The 20,070-nt window shown below is 40.1% G+C and overlaps 1 protein-coding gene across 6 annotated transcripts in view; it reads left to right on the top strand.

The window, feature by feature from the left end:
• The window catches only part of PPP2R5C (protein phosphatase 2 regulatory subunit B'gamma), a 75,748-nt gene that overhangs the window by 36,504 nt on the left and 19,174 nt on the right, over nt 1-20,070 (top strand). For 5 of the 6 annotated variants that reach the window (XM_081911950.1, XM_081911948.1, XM_081911953.1 and 2 more), the window contains 4 exons: nt 13,136-13,335; nt 16,827-16,937; nt 17,732-17,824; nt 17,912-18,042. In XM_081911950.1, coding sequence (XP_081768076.1) covers nt 13,136-13,335; nt 16,827-16,937; nt 17,732-17,824; nt 17,912-18,042 — 535 coding nt within the window. The remainder of the gene's footprint in view (nt 1-13,135; nt 13,336-16,826; nt 16,938-17,731; nt 17,825-17,911; nt 18,043-20,070) is intronic. The other variant, XM_081911949.1, reaches the window with a different exon arrangement.

The following is a 20,070-nucleotide window of genomic DNA, read 5'->3' as shown; positions in this document are numbered from 1 at the left end:
TGCCTGCCTAAAAGTGTGCTTCAAGCTGTTTGGAGGTGTGGTCTTGAAGGTAGCAGCCATGAGCATACTCAGAACAGCTCCTGGGTCTACCCAAAAGGTAGATTACATTAACTAGATTGAGATGATGACAACAGGGCCGGGGGCCGGGGAGCAGTTACAATCAGGGCAGATAGCTAGTAGTTCCTCGTAAGATAAACACTGTAAGACATTTTAAGGGGTGTATAATATTTATTACGCATATATGCCACGTGTTACTCCAGGGGGCTCAAGGCGGTGTGCATTGTTGTCCCTTCCCTATTTTATCTTCACAACAACCCTGTGAGGTAGGTTACCAGGCACCGTCTAATTAAAAAAAGATGTTTCCCACAGGGTTACAATCTGCCGCTGACCCACTGTTTTTTCCTTGTGGAGAATACCATATAGATAGTGTTCTACAGCATTGTCTTTTTTGTCTATATATTTTATTGGATGTTAGTTCATAACCAATTTCATTTATCATAGTTTTTCATTAGGAAAATAAGTATAATGTACGAATTAAAAGCGTGCTCAGAGTGAGGAATGTTGAGTAAGATTCATGAGGGATAGTTGGGGGCGGAAGAGAAAGGGGCGAAGTGCCCAGTTCCTGCTAGCTCATTATTCATCTAGAAATCATTGTTCAGTTTGGTTATGAGTGTGCCTATGATAAACTGGATTTGTGGAGTAGTCCTTACAGATCAGCTTGCTGACTCACACACTGGCGTTGAAAGTGGATCTAATGCATGTGATGTAACACTTAACTAGATAATAAAGATGCAACAGCTTCCCTCTGATCTTGATCAGTTAAATGTAAAAGAGTGCATGCAGCAACTGAAAAAGCATTCACATGAACTCAAAAGTGGTGGGATACCATTTAATAAATGCTGGGTGTATCAGATATGGATGCCACTCAGATCAAGCCAGGCTATGATAAAGCAAGTTCGGTGTGGATATGCGATGAAGCGGAAGGCCAACCAGTTTTAAGAGATGTTGCCTTTGTCCAATAAGCTTAGTATTTATTGGTTAGATTTGTATCCTACCCTATCTCCAAGGTCTTCGGAGTTGTAGATTATGCTGAAAGTGACATCTCCAAGCCAGCCAGTGAGGTTCATAGTTTAGTGCAGGCATAGGCAAACTCGCCCTCCAGATGTTTTTGGGACTACACCTCCCATCATTCCTAGCTAACAGGACCAGTGGTCAGGGATGATGGGAATTGTAGTCTCAAAACATCTGGAGGGCCGAGTTTGCCTATGCCTGGTTTAATGTCTGTTGGAGGACCTTCTCCCAAGAGGGCTGCGTACTGGCTTGCAGTGTATATATTTCATTAGAAATTAGTACAGCCATTGGTGAAAATACAGCTTGACAGTGCCACTGCATCACTCTGTATCTGCATTATTGTTCTTTAAAAGGGTGACAAAAATCCCTGTTGGCATTCAGGACCCTGTTAAAACCTGCAATACTACTAATAACGATAAGCATTTATGCAGCCTTAAGCATTCAAAGCACTTCACACCTTATATTACTGTGATTATCCTTACAAGATTTGTAAGGGTGGTCTGTATTATTAACCCATATCACAGATTAAGGGGTGGGGCTGGGACACACTGGCTTGCTTAAAAGCTGTGAAATAAGTGCATCACGGTGGTGAGATGCACACTGACAGCTTTGTGAGTCATAGCTTGAGCCTGTGACTACGCCACCCCAACTTTTGATATATAATTAACCAATGAGTGTTTGCCCACTCCTTTCTCTGCTGTCTTCCTTGTTCCCCTGTTCTCACACTCTCTGCTGTCCATCCTGCCATATTTCCCAGGCTTTTGAGACCTAGGAAGACAGTGCGATAGGTCTTGCACTCCTCTCTCAAGCCAAGAAGCAGTAATGCAGTCCTACGATGTTCAGTTGCTCTCATGGTTTCAAAGGTCCTGTAGCTTTGCACAGGAATGTCAAATCAGGAATAGCTTCCTACTACAGTGGTACCTCGGGTTAAGTACTTAATTCGTTCCGGAGGTCCGTATTTAACCTGAAACTGTTCTTAACCTGAAGCACCACTTTGATTAATGGGGCCTCCTGCTGCCGCCAGAGCACGATTTCTCTTCTCATCCTGAAGCAAAGTTCTTAACCTGAAGCACTATTTCTGGGTTAGTGGAGTCTGTAACCTGAAGCGTATATAACCTGAAGCGTATGTAACCAGAGGTACCACTGTACCAGTATCATTGTTTCTTAGTGCTGTTACCAGCTGGTTATTCCCCACCCCCAATTTTGTATTTAGCTCAAGATCGGCCGTTTTTAGAGTTTGAATTCCACAGAGAACCACCACGTTATTTAGCAAATTTCAACAGTTTCTCTCGTGGTATGAAAACCAGTATTATGCTGATTGTGTCGTGAATGCCAGCCTTTTTTAGACAGCTTTCCAAAACATATCCCACTCCAGCTGGAACAAGCAAGTTGTGACCTGTCATTCTGATGCTGACAGACTTTCAGTCATGGTGTGCTACTTGTTTTTGAAGTTACTAAATATGCGCTGGCTGAAAGGCCTAGCACACCTTTCTATTGCTTAAGGAGATTTCTCTGGGGACAGTTGTTAACTGTGTACGGCATACTTTGGTTTGGGAAGATCACTACAGGCCAGTAGTTCAGTTTGAATCGGGGGGGGGGGGTGACATTTGCCAACCCTGCAAACATCTACCATTTCATTCCTTTATTGATCATTGCTTTTCGTCAAAGGGCAGAAAGACATGCCTGTGCAAAAGCAAGATGCACAAAATAAAGTGGGTGGGGCTGTTGTCTGAAGTGTGTGTTCCTACCTGTTCTAGAGATTAAAATTCTTCTGTCATACTGTGATTGGCTAGTAGGCCAATCCTTTTTGGGTGAGGCCGCTTGGCCTCTTGTTTTCCATTTTTTACTTATTTTAAAATTTGCTGCCTCTATTGTATCACCAAGATGATGTACAGTAAAAAAATCAATGCAAAACAACAATTAAATATAAAATAAAAACTATTCCAATCTTTGGGGAGGCAGACTTTGTTGATTTACACATTGATGTGGCCCGTTAGCAGACAGTATTATTTTGCAAGGGAAAACCACACCCAATTAATTCCCCACTATGTCTGCATGGCTGCTAGCCCAATTAAAAAAGAGGGAAGAAAAGACTTGTTTGGTTCTTTTTCCTTCTTCTAAGCCATTTGGCTTAGAAGTGAAATGGGCGCACAACCTAGAATCGGACACGACTGGCCTGTACGGGCAGGGGTACCTTTACCTTTACCTAAGTCATTTGGACCCCACTGGATACAGGAGTAGTACTATAATGTTACTGATACCAGCCCATCTCCTTTAGTTTCATGTGTCCCCAATGACAATGTTAATTAACTGTTTGGGGGATTCAATAGGAAACCTTGGAGCCTGAAGCAACTCTAGTTTCTGTTCTTTCATACAGAATCTTGGTGATTTCCTCATGACGCTTATATTTTTGGACTCTTGCAGTTTTTGAATTTTTATGATTATGCTGTTACAGCATCCATGAACATAGTGTGCAGAGAATGAAAAGACAAGTCTGTGCCCCAAGAGGTTTACAGTCTAGAAAATGACATAAAGGAGACAACAAGAAAAGATAGAAGCTAGAAGCAGGAATAGAAAGGGGGAGACTATGTGATGTGTACATGTACCGTAATTAGGTACAGTAATTCTTAGATACAGTAGGGAATGGGAACTAGAGGCTTCTCAGAAAAATTGGATTTTGAAGAAGAGTTTAAAAGAAGCAAGAAGTGACACCATAGATTATTTCTGAGATGCAGTTTCAGGCAGAATGAACAAGGGAGAAAAGGAAGAATTTTTTTTTAACCTGGATGAGATCATAATGGTGGGGGTGTGCCATGGAGATTTTTTTGAAGGTAAAGACAATAAGAATGTGCAGAATCTATGAATGGAAAGCTAACCTGTGTAGGGATTTAAAAGAGACTGTGGTATGGTTGGAGGAATGAGAGAAGTGAATTATTTTGACAGCAGAGTGCTGGATAGAGGTGAAGGACCAGATGTAAGACAACAGAAAAGAGAAAATGCAAGGTGAGAGATGGCCGAGATGGACCAGAGTTTTTGTCTCATTTTTTTTTAATGTTGCCTAGGGAGAAGTGATGCGATTTGGTAACAGGCAGCAAAAGAAGGATGAGTTAAACCCATGACTTTTTGCCAGATCAATAGGATAGAGGATATTGTCATTGAGAGAAGAGAGCTGGGAGAAGGTACAGCCCAGCTGGATCACAACAGTGGCCCATCTAGTCCAGCATCCTGATCCTTCATGGAGGACGTCGAACATTTAAAAAAACTTCCAGATACAGAGCTGCCTTCAGATGTTTTCTAAAAGTTGTGTAGTTCTTTATTTCCTTGACATCTGATGGGAGTGTGTTCCACAGAGAGGGTGCCACTGCCGAGAAGGCCCTCTGCCTGGTTCCCTGTAACGTCACTTCTCACAGTGAAGGAACCGCCAGAAGACCCTCACAAGTGGGACCTCAGTGAATGATGGGGGTGGAGACATTCCTTCAGGTATACTGGGCCGAGGCCGTTTAGGGCTTCAAAGGTCAGTACCAACACTTTGAATTGTGCTCGGAAGGGGTTTGAAACGATGACAAAGCACTGAAATATCCGAAAGGCACATGGAGATGCAGAATTGGAGGGAGAAAGTTCTAGGCTAGAGGGTCAAAACCCTTCTGTCAGAACTATTGGTGGTACTGAAAACCATTAGATGTGATGCTGGGTAGAGGGAAAATAGTGAAGAGTCACTCCCTTGTGTCTTGCGCAGCCATTACATAACCCCTAATGAAGACTATACTCAAAAAGACTCAAGATTCTGATCAATGTTCAGATTGTTGCTTACAGATATATCACTTGAAGCTACCAGGCAACTAGGTTTCTGAGTACCTTTGCTGTTGGATCAGCAATTCCTAAACATTCCATTGTGAACCATTATTCTAGTTTCTTCTTCTTCTTCTTCTTCTTCTTCTTCTTCTTCTTCTTGTTTCTTCTTCTTCTTCCTCTTCCTCCTCCTCCTCCTTCTCCTCCTCCTCCTCCTCCTCGCTGCCACTTTTTTTTTATATTGCAGGGGCCATAGCATTCAGCACCCATGATTTCCATGCTATGCAAGCAATCTGTGTGGTGAGAGAGACCCATGTTATGGCTGCTGCTTGGAACAGCTGCCATGTAAAAGTCTTTCAAGCATCAGCCTCCCACGCAGTGACCATGATCTGAGAATCTCAGTAATGAACAGGAAGCACAAATATAACAACACTTATCTACTATCTATCCGAACTCGCGCACCCATTGTTGGAATTTATAAAAACTGGAACTCTTTTGTAACTTCACATAGTAAAATGATGCATCAGACTAGGACTTAGAAATTCAGGCTAGGAGTGCCACAGAATTCTGATTGGGATGTAGTGAAGGCTGAGTCTTCTTTCTTCAGAGTTTAGAAATCTAAAATAATTGTCTTGTTGAATCAACTGTGTGCATTGCAATTGCATTGCTATTTCTATTAATACCCGGTTTTAGTTTAGTTTAATTCCCGTCTTCCATTTTTTTTCTGCTACTGAAAATAAACCAGTGCCTTCTCTAAAAATTTCTATAAGAAATTGTTAGCCTATATGACTGAGCTTTGTGCTTTGTTGTTGTTGTTGTTTAGTCATGTCCGACTCTTCGTGACCCCATGGACCAGAGCACGCCAGGCACTCCTGTCTTCCACTGCCTCCCGCAGTTGGGTCAAATTCATGCTGGTAGCTTCGAGAACACTGTCCAACCATCTCGACCTCTGCCGTCCCCTTCTCCTTGTGCCCTCAATCTTTCCCAACATCAGGGTCTTTTCCAGGGAGTCTTCTCTTCTCATGAGGTGGCCAGAGTATTGGAGCCTCAGCTTCACGATTTGCCCTTCCAGTGAGCACTCAGGGCTGATTTCCTTAAGAATGGATAGGTTTGATCTTCTTGCAGTCCATGGGACACTCAATAGTCTCTGAGCATTGTGCTTAGAGATTGTTAATCTTTTGCCCTCTATAACTTGTCTTTAGACCATCTCAGAGGTCCAGAGAGGCCTGGACTACTTGCAGCATTTGAGGCCCCTAGTTGTAATAAATATTTGAAAAATGAGCAAGTTTGTATATATAATAGCTGGTTTAGGAGGGCATGTTCATCACATGTTCATCATTCTTGTGCTATCGTGTTTATGTACAGTGGTACCTCGGGTTACAGACACTTCAGGTTACGGACTCCGCTAACCCAGAAATAGTACATCGGGTTAAGAACTTTGCTTCAGGATGAGAACAGAAATCGCGCAGCGGCAGTGGGAGGCCCCATTAGCTAAAGTGGCACCTCAGGTTAAGAACAGTTTCAGGTTAAGAACGGACCTCCAGAACGAATTAAGTTCTTAACCCGAGGTACCACTGTACATTTTAAATTATTCAGGATGACAAAATCTATATCAGTTAATGATGACCTATGTTCTTTACCAGATTGCATATTTTATTTGCTTATATTTGCAGCTCTAACCCGAGCGTGTGTATCACATTTTGGTTGAGTGTACATAAAAACATAACCTCCCCCCCCCCAATCCTATACACAAATAGAGAGAAGGAGCTGAGCCTGATTACATATCAAATATTTGAGAGACAAAATTACTTATTTGCAGTAGTTCAGGTGGGGGAGTTGTGGAAGGGGGGTTATGGTTTTAAAAATTAGAATGTCCCATACTTGGGTAACTTTCGGTCAGTTTTGGCCGGTGATGTTCAGATGTTACTGGAGGCATGAAAGTGTCTGCATTAGCCCCGTGCCTGTCCTGATTGTCGGCTGTGGTGATTGTGGTTGATCAGTCCTACTGAAAAAATTATACCTTCCCAACTGGTTAGCAGCATTTGCTTTCTAAGATAGGTGTTTGAGGACTACTTCGCCTGTTACTTTTTCTGACACAATGGTTGCTTAGGGGAAATGTGTGTGCAGTTTTTATTTATTTATAAGATATATATTTTACTATAGAGCTGGTAAAACAAAAATAAAAGAAGTTAGACTGTTTGTTTCCCATTATAAATAGAAGTAAAACTTTCCCAAGCAAAGTCATGAGGTTGAGTGATGGTTCAAGTCTCTGTTCCTCTGCAAATAGATGGGATGTGATACTACCACATTTATTGGCTTCCCAGTTCACATACACATGTTAAGATATTTTCACTGTTCTTGTGCTATAAAATTTGCTGGAACCAGATCTCCACATTAGAGTATCCTATGGGATGATTCTAGTTAGGATCAGGATTGTGTCTGTATTAAGATCTCTACTAGTCTGGATTTGTAGCTGATCACGACAGTCTGACTACATTTATGTGGTTTCTAGTCAAATAAGAAAAAAAGTTTTTTTTATAAGTCCTATTTGAACTTTCTATAGCCCTGGCTAATATTGATCATAAGGTATAAACTGACTGGCAAGAGAGTCTGCTTCTTCATGAGGGCTTCTCAGAAGATGATCTCATTGAGAAATCCAGGTGTAGTGTTCTTTGGGTTTTAATGATGTATATATATGTGATCAAAGTACCCATGGTAACCTGAAGCATAACTGATTACAGGCCATGAAGAATAGAGATAATTTACAAAGAAGAAATTTACATAATTAAAAAAAAATACTCAGGAGACAACAAAGTATTTTGTGGCATTCCTTATTTCATATGAACATATGCTATCAACTTCAGCACAAGATGCTTGGGTTACTTTAAAATATGTATATATAACATAAACCACTGCAACAGTAATATTTTATGAAGAATTGCTTCAGTGCACTTGCCCCAAAAATGTTACACGTTTGAGTGTGCAAGTAGATCCTTTCCAGTCCCGTCCCCCCTTATCTGAGAACCAGATTTACAACTTACCACGGCCCTACCATAGAAAGAAGAGCCTTTTGGATGCTATACATTTTATGGTTTCCATGGTGACACAATGCCGCAGAGACATCTTGAAACAATATTCTCACAAGTTAGCACAAATATAAAAATGTCCTCTTTCTAATAAGGAATCCCATGTTGTACTAATCAGAATCTTTTTTCCATTGTCTTCAATTCTTTTTGCACAATGCTCTGGTAGTAGTAACATATGATTAAGCAGGAAAGCTTTGTCTACCACACTTGCCATTATGCTTTTTTTCAGAAGAATACAGTTTTTCATGATTAATTTTTTTATTTGGAATAAATTATGCATCACTTCCACTTAAGGCTGCACAGCATGATTAGGTGGGGGGTTTTTAACATTATCAGTATTTATGTAGGTGAGGCATTTTGGGTGTAGCCTCATTATCCTTTCACCAACTCAAGTTGTCAAATGCCGTTTCTTACTATCATGGCTAATACTTTCAGACCCTACAGAAGTCCTTGTGCAAATGAGATTACTTCATTGGATGCAGCCTTATGTATTTATGGAAAACTGGCACTAATCATGAAGTGAAAGTTGTCCATTTCAATATCTTAAAATAATCTAGATCTGGGCTCTTTTGGAGGACTGTTCGTCAAACTATTGTGCCTACTACTCATTCAATATCACTCACTTCTACTCACATAAATCCATCAGAAGAGGCACATACAGCCGCCGCCAAATCACTCAAATTGTATACATGCAGGTCCCGCTTTCTGAACGCTCGCCATGCAAAAATGTTAATTTACAACAAAATGAAGCTTTCTTGAAGGCACAGCCCACTAAAACGGAGGTTGCCCACCATTCTGGAGTCATTGGACAGATCTGTAAATTGCTGTGGGCACTACAAATGTAGGCACTGCACCTTAGTCTATTGGCTACAACAGAATGCTTCTTTCTTGCTTAATTTCAACAAGAGCAGGAGACCCTGCGAATGTCCTTTACCAGCGCTCATGCACTAGAATATTAGTGCAATGCCTGTCTGGTCTTGCACTTGAAAACTCTTTTCAGCATGCCATCAGGGCTGTGTGGGAAGAAAAGTAACTTTCTATTTTTGTTTCGAGTTAGTCATTTTGCTGGTGTCTAGAGGACAAACGGCTTAACTGTGTTTTTTGTTGCATTTAAGCTGTAGTTGGGCAAAAGGACACTTGAAAAATTATTTAACTGGTTTTCTACCTGTGTCATGCTGAATGAGTAGGCTGCCTAGAGTCGCTCAGATCACAGGATATTAGGAAAATCATATTAAAGTAATTTACAGTGCTTTACAAAAGGTAATGAGCTTGAGCAGTCCCTTTTTAAAGTAAAGGGCAGTGAAGAAGCCTTCTTGAGGAAGAAATGAGCACACGCTAAAAGTGTAGTAGAACTCAGGAGAAGTGGCAGAGTTGTTTTTCTGTGAAACTCTTTCAGGTGCTAGATAAAATGTCAGGTTTGCTTTAGGGCTAAAATCTAGCTTTGTACATTTTGTTTACTTTCCCTCACTTAGCTAACTTTTCTACACTCTGCCTGTCTGATTATCTGAACTGGCATCTTTTTAAAATTTCCAATGATATTTGTACTTAAAGTCACATTCATTTTTAGTGGTTTCACTTGCAGTTTAGAGTGTTTCTCTGCAGAGTAGCTTTCAAATATTTGTGTGGTTTCTCTGAACGCCATTTCTCAGAATCGTATTTCCACATTATGTCAAACTTCATCTTGATTTTTGACATACTTTACAAAGCAAAACTGGCCACTGTCACATCTTTATTGATAAATAAGAACCGCCACCATTTTTCCTTATATTATTTAGAAGGTTTTTAAGGCAGTAGTTAAATGTGCAATGAATGGAAGGAGCTCCATTTTCTTCTACTATTCCTTCGTTCCTTTGTTCCAGTTTTAACCCAGGACATATCTTGATTGAAACTTGAACTGAAATTAGACTTTCTTACAGTTCTCTTCCCCACTTTTTTCTAACACTAGTAGATACCTTTTTTATTTTTACTAATAAACAAAATGAACAAAAGATGAAGAGCATAATGAAATACTGTTAAGCAGGTGGAAAGCAGCACAAGATTGGACACTGTCATTGAACATTGTTCTAAAACATTTCTTAAAATACGGATTTTTCCATAAACCAGCTGCGTTGCTTAATATGTATTCTTTTGTAATAAGTTAGCTTAATCATGGTTACTATGCACCATATTTTCTCAATCCATTTAGATATAGTAGGAGATATGGGGTAGTCTCGTAATCTGGGGAACCGGGTTCGCGTCTCCGCTCCTCCACATGCAGCTGCTGGGTGACCTTGGGCCAGTCACACTTCTCTGAAGTCTCTCAGCCCCACTCACCTCACAGAGTGTTTGTTGTGGGGGAGGAAGGGAAATGAGAATGTTAGCCGCTTTGAGACTCCTTAAAGGGAGTGAAAGGCGGGGTATCAAATCCAAACTCTTCTTCTTCTTCTTCTTCTCTTCTTCTTTTCCATTTTTTAGCTATTATAATCTTAGTACTTAGGTCAAATATTCTTTCTTGCTCATTTTCCAGAATAACATCTTCTAGATAACCAAGCAACTATAGTTTAGGTCCTAAATGTGTATGACATCCTAACATATCAGAGATATTAGCTTGAACAGATTTCCAAGATATTTCTATTTGAGAACATTCCCAAAGATGTGTATGTAATCTGCTTTATTTAATCCACTTCTCCAGCATTTATCTGATCCTTATATATTAAGTTCAGTTTATTAGGCATTAAATACCATTGATAGAGGGTTTAAAAATAGTTCTCATTTAGGTCTGCAGAAATTAGCAGCATATACATTATTTTATGTTTTTTGTTTCCTTTTCTGGGTAAAAATAGCTTTCTTGTGCGCAGAAAAGTGTCTGCCCATTTATTCAGTTTATTTTTTATCTCCAAACAACCTCTTCATATGTTCATTCATTCATAGACAGACAGAGTAAGTTTAAATAGCTCCAGTTTAAACAACATCCAAATCCTGTGCTTCTGCAGAGGTTATTCAGCCTTCCTATTTCATTGGAGCCCTGGGAGCCATTTAGGTCATTTGTAAAATATTGTATCTCAGCTAGTGTATGCTTATGATCACCTGGCCAGGATTAGCCCCATCCTGTCACACATTTTACCCGTTGTGTTCATACAGTTGATGTGTTTCAAGAGAAGTATGACATGTGGAATGGTGATTGTAATTCATATTAGAACTTAGAATGGTTGTTGCATACACTGTGTGGGATGTTCTGATTGGTTTAGCATCAACAGGAATTATATTCTCCAACCACAGTCCATGACCAACTGGTGAGCCCGTTGGCTATCTCGAATTGCTATTGCAATCTCTAGCCCAGGAGTGAGGAACCTCTGGCCTAAGGCCAATCTTGAGTCCCAAGATGGCTCACAAGACCATTCCCCCTCCTCCCCAAAAAACAATGTGCCCACCTGCCCATCAGCTGACACCCCTTGTGATGTCAGTTGGTGGGCAGAAGGGTGGAGTTAAGTTCTGCTTTGACTGCATGCACCTGTTCTCAGCGGGGAACTGGGGCACCCAGTTAGTGTGGCAAGGTTGAACCACCCTTTCAAGTGATGAATGGGGGAGTTAAATCCTGTCAATTCTACAGGTTGTGCACCTCTTTATCAGAAGCTGCAACTTATAAATATTTTAAATAAATGTGAAGTGACAAAAGGTGCCAAAAGCAGATAATTTAAAGTTAAATTTTTGCAGGAGTGTCAAATGTCTTTAAAATCATTTCTATTTTGTGAGTTTGGTACCCGTGTTACTTTATATTTAGTTGTTTGGGGTCTTAGAATTGGCTAAAGCGAGGCTCTTATCCTGCCAGCCGTCTTAAGAATGGTGTTCTGTTCTTAAATAGCTGTCATCTAGCACCTTCTTTGTGGTTACCAAGCTCTTTGCTATCAATGGTCTCCTAGTAACACTGACGAAAGCTGTAATTGAATTTCACTTTGCAGTGTGTGCTTTCTAGACTGTTCGGTTAAGTTGATGCTTTTATTTATTTTGAAGATGCAGCTCAGAATTGCTAGATACGTGGAATTTTAATAAAAGCTATCTTTCTTTGCCCAGAATAAAACTTTTTAATTGACTTGGCATTTTTGGTTGCTCAATTAATATATTTTGCAAATTGCTTGCACAAGACATTACATGCTGAACTAGAAGGTATGAGTAACTTAAATTTTCAAGGAACTTTGCCTTTGTACACATGTGTAAATTGAAGGTATCAGCACGGGGAGTCTCATTTCCTGTATTTTCAGGAAAGTGCTGACTTCTCAAAGCTTCCCTGTTAAAATGTGCAAAATGTTTCTTTAGCACAGATGAAAGCTAGATGTTTTCTAATTTACGCAAGAAGACATTGCTTGAAATTGCTATATATGTGCTAGTAAACGAGACTTGGGTTTTACAAGCAAGACATTACTGTCTTGTCACTAGAAATCCTACCTCACTCCAGAGACTGAGGCCTGGTCTTGAACCCTGAGATAATAAGAATGGATTGTACAACCTCAATTTTCTGGTGGGCAATGTCATTTTTGAATATCCCTCTGCATTTAAAACAAAAGCTGCAAGAAGCAGGAAACTCAACATATTAAAGATAACATTTTATCACATTTCTGTATTTATAGGGAGATTACTGTATAGGAAAGCATTAAAAACGTGATTTTGCCACCTGAAATGGTACTGTCTTGTTTTACAACCTAAGGACTCCACTGCTCTATTCTGCAGTATGTAGCCAGATTCATAGAATTATAGAAATGTAGAGTTGGAAGGGATCACTAGAGTCATCTAGTCCAACCCCCTGCAATGCAAGAATCTTGGGCCCCACATGGGGTTCAAATGTGTGGAAATGAAGCCAAGCCACCATTCCCATCTATACATAGTTTTATTTGCTCTAAACTATGGAGCTAACTTGTCCTAGGTGAACTTCATGTCCTGTGTTTTACCACTGCATAAGCAAACACCCCGTTTTTCTAGTTACAAATGTGTAACGATTAATAATGAGAAAAGTACACGATACACGTCTATATAAGTAAATAGAGAGGCTGGAAAAATAGGTTATACACCACCTATGGCACAAAACTTTTACAGCTAAATCGTTATCTCTTCGGGAAGTTCATTGCAGTCTTCCACAATACAATATTTTACAGACAATAAAGACTGTACTGCATAAACACAATACGGCAATAACGCAATATTTTCACTCCTTTCAGATGTACCCCCTGGAGAGCAAGAAAAGCTTTTTATTCAGAAGTTGCGACAATGTTGCGTCCTCTTCGACTTCGTTTCTGATCCACTAAGTGACCTGAAGTGGAAGGAAGTAAAAAGAGCAGCTTTGAGTGAAATGGTAGAGTACATCACGCATAACCGCAATGTAATCACTGAGCCCATTTACCCAGAAGTAGTACATATGGTAAGTGATTTAAATGGAATTTATTTATTTATTTATTTAAAACAACCTTTTTGTTTCTGAGTAAACTCCCCATAATTGAAGCTCTCTAGGTTCTAGAACTGTGCTCCTCAAACCGTGGGCCTCAGACTACTTGTCAGGTGGGCTACAGCCTGCCCCTTAATTCATGCAATAGCCTTTTTGGTGGGCTGAATGCTTGCAGGGGCAGCTCCCTACATGTGCACTACATAGGCATGTGGGGCAGTGGGAGTTGGTTGGAGAGCAAAGCAAGAGTGAAGCTGTAGCGCACCATGTCGGAGGACTAGATAGGAAGGAAAGAGGTAATGGCCAAGTGCGACAGAAGAAAGAAAATGGGAAGGAGGGAGGCAAAGGAAACATACTGCATGAAGGAGAAGAGGAGGGAGGAGAAGCACCCAGGGCCACTGCTGAGTCTTCAAGCTCTCCTCCGCTTTTCTCTGACTCTCACATTGCACACTCAACACCCCGGTTCTCTCTTCCTGCTGAGTCTGCAGCAGAGCCAGGAAGACTCTTCTCCATCCTCTGAAGGGAAGAGGCCAGAGGGACTGTTTGAGGAAATGAGAAGTAAAATGAATATATTTAAACGTATTAATATTAAAATATTCTAAAAGTAATAAACTGGAAATAGAGAAGAAGTGTATAAGACAGGGAAGCCGTTAACAGCAAGAAGAAAGGGCCAGAGATTAAAGAAGGGGGAAGTTAAGGGGGGGAGGGAAAAAGGTAGAAGTAAAGCGTGAAGGGAGAAGTAGGGGAACGACAAGAGAGGAGAAGAAATATTTTGCCTGTTTCCACATGCCTCTCAGATTGTACCTAAACTGAAACGTAAGCCACTTTGTGCCCCGAAAGGTGACCTATAATTAAATTTGCATATGATGTATTATAAGATTAAGAATGGGGTGTGTGAGTCACAGTGCTCCAAAATCAGTGCTGTATTTTGCTATGGGACTCCCTGCTACTAGGAAATTGATGTGGCAAAAAGTAATATTGATTTCAGAAGAGGAAATTATGTCATTTTGTAACGGGCATTGCCCTTGCACTGCCATTTCGGATGGGGGTCAGTATTTTTTCACCCTCAAAAGGAGGCTGCAGTTGGAATATTAAGAACCCCTGATTTAAAAGGGTTTTCTTTACACTTCATTTCCTGCATAACACACTGGCTTGGATTTTTAGTTCACTTTGTACTTTCAGACTTGTCTTTTATAACTAAAATGTAACAGCACCATACTTGCAGCAGCATCAAGTGTGTTGTATAAATCTTTCAAAGTTTACTTTTACTGCTAGAATCTCGATGATCCATTTGTATGTTCTAAATTTACAAAAGAGAGAGTTAATAATCCACTAATTTTGGCATTGCTTGCTAGCCAAACCCATTACTTGTGGGCATAACAAAGGTTGTCTTCTCCCCAAATCCTCTGATATATGCAGGAAACTCGGGGGGGGGGGTTGTTTGCAAAATTAACAAAGCAAACAACATCACTATTTCACAGCCCAGAGGCCCTCCATGAAAATACCATCCTAAAATCATTAGTGAGGGGGGAAGCCTATAACCTTGATGTTACTAAAGTGGTACCTCGGTTTAAGAACAGCCCTGTTTACAAACTGTTCGGTATACAAACCCTGCAAAACCGGAAGTAGTGTTCCAGTTTACAAACTTTACCTTGGTCTACAAACAGAAGCCGAAAGGTGGAAGGGCACCAGCAGCGGGAGGCCTCATTAGGGAAAGCGCTCTTCGGTTTAAGAACTGCTTTGGTTTAAGAACGTGTCATGCTTGGGTCTCCTATCCTACATGCCCAGCCCACTTTAGAAAGTGAAGGAGCACACAGAACCATTTCTGAATATGACATAATCGTATGGATTAAGTTCATATGGGAGAAGATGGTCCTTGAGACGTTACTGCCCCAAACCACTTAAGAGACCTAAAAGTTAGAAGCAGTACTTTGAATCAGGCCCGAAAAGCAACTAGAAGCCTTCATCAATGGCATAAAATCAGATTGATTTACCTGAGAAGCAAGCCCCTGTCAGCAGTCTAGCAGCTACATTGTGGTCTAGTTTAAAGTGTCTGAACACTCTTCAGAGGCCACTTCCTGTAAGGCACATTACAGTAAATTTTATCTGAATATCAGCAGACCTTGAGTAACTAGAAAAGATCTCTTCTCTAGGAACGGGCACAGCTGGAGTTCCAACTAATTGGCAGAAAGTGTCACAGGCCACTTCCATCACCTGAACATCTAGAAGCAGTGCTAGTCTGATCCTTAAGTGGGGAGTGGTACTCCATTCAACAAAGGAAATATACCTATACCCAGTCCAGTCATATTTTTGATCGAAAGCATCTCTGATTCATCTGGTTTAAGTTTAATGGTTGTTGCTTCTGATTCCATTACTCATCTCAGACACCACTTTGTGACTCCTGCTGTCTCCCCCAAAATTCATTGGAAAAAGAGCAGGTGGTGTCTCTCTGTTGATGGCACTGTAAACCAAATCACAGTAACTATTACAAACATCCTGTAAAGTATGCCAGTCTTATTCCCCTATTACAGATAAATGTTGGGGCTAAGGGATATTTGTCTACCTTATGCCTACTCAGTGAGTTTATTCCTGAGCTAAGATTTAAACCAGGGTCTTCCCAGGTCATACTTGCAGACTTACCACTGCACTGTTATTTAGGACTGCATGTGGTAGTTAGAACAAAAATACGTCTTAATACTTTGGTTTCAGAAGCATATACAGTCATACCTTGGAAGTCGAACGGAATCCGTTCTGAAAGTCAGTTCGACTTCCAAAACGTTCGGAAACCAAAGCGCGACTTCTGATTGGCTGCAAGAGCTTTCAATCAGAAGCCGTGGAAGTCCCGTTGGTCGTTCATCTTCCAAAAATAGTTCGCAAACCGGAACAGTCACTTCTGGCTTTGCAGCATTCAGGAGCCAAAACGTTCAAGAACTAAGCTGTTCGAAAACCAAGGTACAACTGTATCTCTCTGTATGTGTAAACTAAGATGAATATATTGATATTATGGTATGGCTAATGTGCTGGTTATTTTCTTTCCCCCTTTTAATTTTTTTCTTTAACAAACTTTTAAATAAAGTTAAAAACACTTCTTAACATTTAATAGTCTTGATAGTGAACAGAATACTAGTATACATGGGAATTCTTAAAAAATAATTACAAACCCTTTTGACAGTAATTTACAGAAGAGCTTCCAAGATACAGTGTTCTTTCCCTCTGGTTTACTGGACTTGTCCTAGAGGCAAGATCCTTCTTTATGTAAAGCAAATGAAGTTACATTATTTCTGGGGTAGCGAGAGATAGAAACTTGGAGAAAGAAATGCAGAATAGCAAAACTTGTTTGGTGGTATTTGGAATAAGATTTTTTTTCTGCTGTGTATTTACACTTGTTAGGATGTCCCTGTTTAATTTTTTTTGTTTTGTTTTTAAATGGGATTTTCTTGTAATGCCACTTAGACAAATGTGATTTTTAGTTTGCAGTTAACATGTTTCGCACACTACCACCTTCATCCAATCCAACGGGAGCAGAATTTGACCCAGAGGAGGATGAACCAACCTTAGAAGCCGCCTGGCCTCACTTACAGGTACTATACAAACAAATTTTTTTTTGTTTCTCTGACTAAACAAAGAGGGACTAACTTGCTGTAAAACAAAAGGTTTTAAATCTGAACGCTCAACACACTGGTTTGCTGTTCTAAGTTTCTAATGGATAGCTTACACCTTTTAAGACTGCAGTTTGACATAAATGTTAATGAACTGTAACTTGGTTATGTCAATGTAGGTTTAGTGTAATACTTTAATCATAAAAATATAAATGAATGTATATTACAGTAATTGATTTGGGCCTTTTTGGGCTTGTAGGGTTATAGCTTTGAGACATAAGCTCTTTTTAAAAGTGTAAGGTGCATGGTGCCCACTGTTATATAAACAAAAACCCACAAATAGAGTGTACACACAACACTGAGCTGGTTTAACTAAAGTATTCGAGTGTTGGATTGGGGTGGGTAGCAGAAAGGCCGGGGGTTGCATATGGTCAGCCAAGGTATGCTGTATTCAATTTCCCACCTCTTTTCCTTCCAACAGGGATTTACCAGCAGTTGTGTTTTGTTTCAGCCCAGCTTTGGCAACTATTAGCCTTAATTTGTGTCTTTCTCTAGGTAACTGAGCTCCTATGAGGTGCTTGGGCAGGGAAAGTTCTGGGTGGTTTATGCTCATTAAAAAAAATTGAGGGAATGTATACAGTTAGGAAGTCGAAGCGATTAATGCTGTTTAGTTTTTCTTTAAATGGTGTTTAAAATTGAGTACTATTTTTAACTGCTTTTCAAAATTCAAGTTGCATTTCTGTTGTAAAACTAATTTTTTTGTGGATCTTTTTCAGCTTGTTTATGAATTTTTCTTAAGATTTTTAGAATCTCCAGATTTCCAACCTAATATAGCTAAGAAATATATTGATCAGAAGTTTGTATTGCAGGTGAGGTTAAAAAATGAATATATCTTCAAACTTTAAATCCATATTAATCTGAAATAGATTAAACAAGTAAATGTGCGTCTCTTGCAGCTTTTAGAGCTCTTTGACAGCGAAGATCCTCGAGAAAGAGATTTTCTTAAGACTACTCTGCACAGAATATATGGGAAATTCTTAGGCCTAAGAGCTTACATCAGGAAGCAAATTAACAATATATTTTATAGGTATGTTTTCATTCTGTGCCGATGCAAATTAACTGGGTAAGGTATTTTAGAAATGTTGTAACTTTGATGGTACTGCCCTGCTCCCCTCAAATGTTGGCAGTGTTTCATTAAATCTGCAGGTAAGCCTTTTTTTACGATGACTTTAGCATTATTTTAATTTGCTGCTCCGGTTAAACCGAATTATGGGTGGGAATAACATGTTAAAAGTTCTGAGTACAGAATTAGCTTTCATTAAGAATGTGCTTTTGGTCAGCTTTGGCAATTTCTATGCTTTACCTTTTGAAAGCTCAGGTCAAGCTTCCTTGTTTCCTTAAGGTTGGAGTTCTGTTTCATTTACCTATGGCAACTTATTCCAATCCCCCATGACCACATTCTGTCATGTGAATTAATACAGTTGTTAAATTTATTATCCCCCTGCCCTCCCCGTGCTGTGTACAGTGAGTATACGCACATAGCATTTGTTAAAAGTGGTTTGGAAAGAGGTGTGTACAGTGATACCTCGGGTTACAGACACTTCAGGTTACAGACTCAGCTAACCCATAAATAGTCCCTCGGGTTAAGAACTTTGCTTCAGGATGAGAACAGAAATCGCACAGCAATGGGAGGCCCCATTAGCTAAAGTGGTACCTTAGGTTAAGAGCAGTTTCAGGTTAAGAATGGACCTCCAGAACAAATTAAATTTTTAACTCGAGGTACCACTGTATTGACATATGGCCTTTGAACTTGTTATCTTTCCAGCATATCTGCAGCAGGGCACTATTCTTCCAACATGACCAAAAAAATATTTTTTTTTAACCTATATGATTTCTTTATTCCCACTCCCCTTTCTCCCCAAGGTATATTGAGCTGTAATAACTCTGCCAGCTTTTAGCTCATTTTTCTACAGCTTTTCCCTCTGGGTAGTTTTCCCAAAAGGGAATATATGGTACTGCTCCTTTAAGAGCCTGATGCCAACTGCGCCACAGCTTTTTGCCAGTTCATCCATAAGAGACAATAGCACCAGCTGTAGAGGGAGCTTATCTTCTGTACAAATGGTAACAAATACGCACTTTGGGGTGGGGGCGGACAGAGGCATTGACTAAAAATAGCAAGTAAGCTTCATCTGTCTGCATTCAGCAGGTTTTGGCCATACAGAGCCAACACCAATATTTTAGATGAGTGTTTCCTCCCGCCCCCGCCCCCCCGGATAAGAGTTTCTGTAGAAAGAAGAGGTGCAGGGTATAATACACTTCTGATGGGAAAGCTTTGATTTAGGGATGGAATGCACAATGTATGGCATACGCCGTTGTGAAATCCATGATACTGTGTATTCCACTCTTAAATCAATATATATTTAATTCTGATATTCCATCATGGGCATGTCGCCATAGTTAAGGTGTGAGTTTGGGTTGCCACATAACACTAAAGCACAGTTTATTAACTGGAATTTATTCCTTCATTATCCTACCTTTCCTTCAAGGAGCTCAAAGTGTCGTACATGATCCTCCTCCCCCATTTTACCCTCACATTTTATCCTGTTAGGTAGGTTCAAATGAGAAACTGTGAGTGACCCAAGGTCACCCAATGAGCTTCATGGTTGCATGTGAACCAGGTCCTGGTCCAACACTCTTCTCCACTGCACTAAACCATGGTTTCATGTAATGTGTGAGCCAGGTCTCTGCTCTGTCATTCACTGATACAAGCTGTAGGGTCTTCTTCATAGTGGTGCCCACTTTTTGGAACTCGCTGCCAGGGAACCTCCTAGGCTGTTCTTCTACTTCTTCTTTATCAGCAAGTTAAAACATTCCCTTAACAACATAGTTTTTAAAGAACTTCCCCAGCCACTGAATATACCAGATGGTTGTTTTTTGTGGGTTTCATGAGCTCATTGTTTGGTTCAGTATTATTATTTTAGTTTGTTAGGGTTCGCCTGTCCCCCACATTTTATTAGTGGCACCAGCAAAAAGAAGAAGCTGATAAATGCATATATATATATTTAAAGTTTCAAGAGCTTTATTTCCTTGATGTAAAGTTGTTATGTTAACAAGT

The sequence above is a fragment of the Podarcis melisellensis genome, assembly GCF_964234715.1.
Source record: "Podarcis melisellensis genome assembly, chromosome: 1".
Classification (NCBI taxonomy): Eukaryota; Metazoa; Chordata; class Lepidosauria; order Squamata; family Lacertidae; genus Podarcis; species Podarcis melisellensis.
The sequence above is the reverse complement of the archived record's forward strand: the minus strand, read 5'-3'. Positions and strand labels throughout refer to the sequence as shown.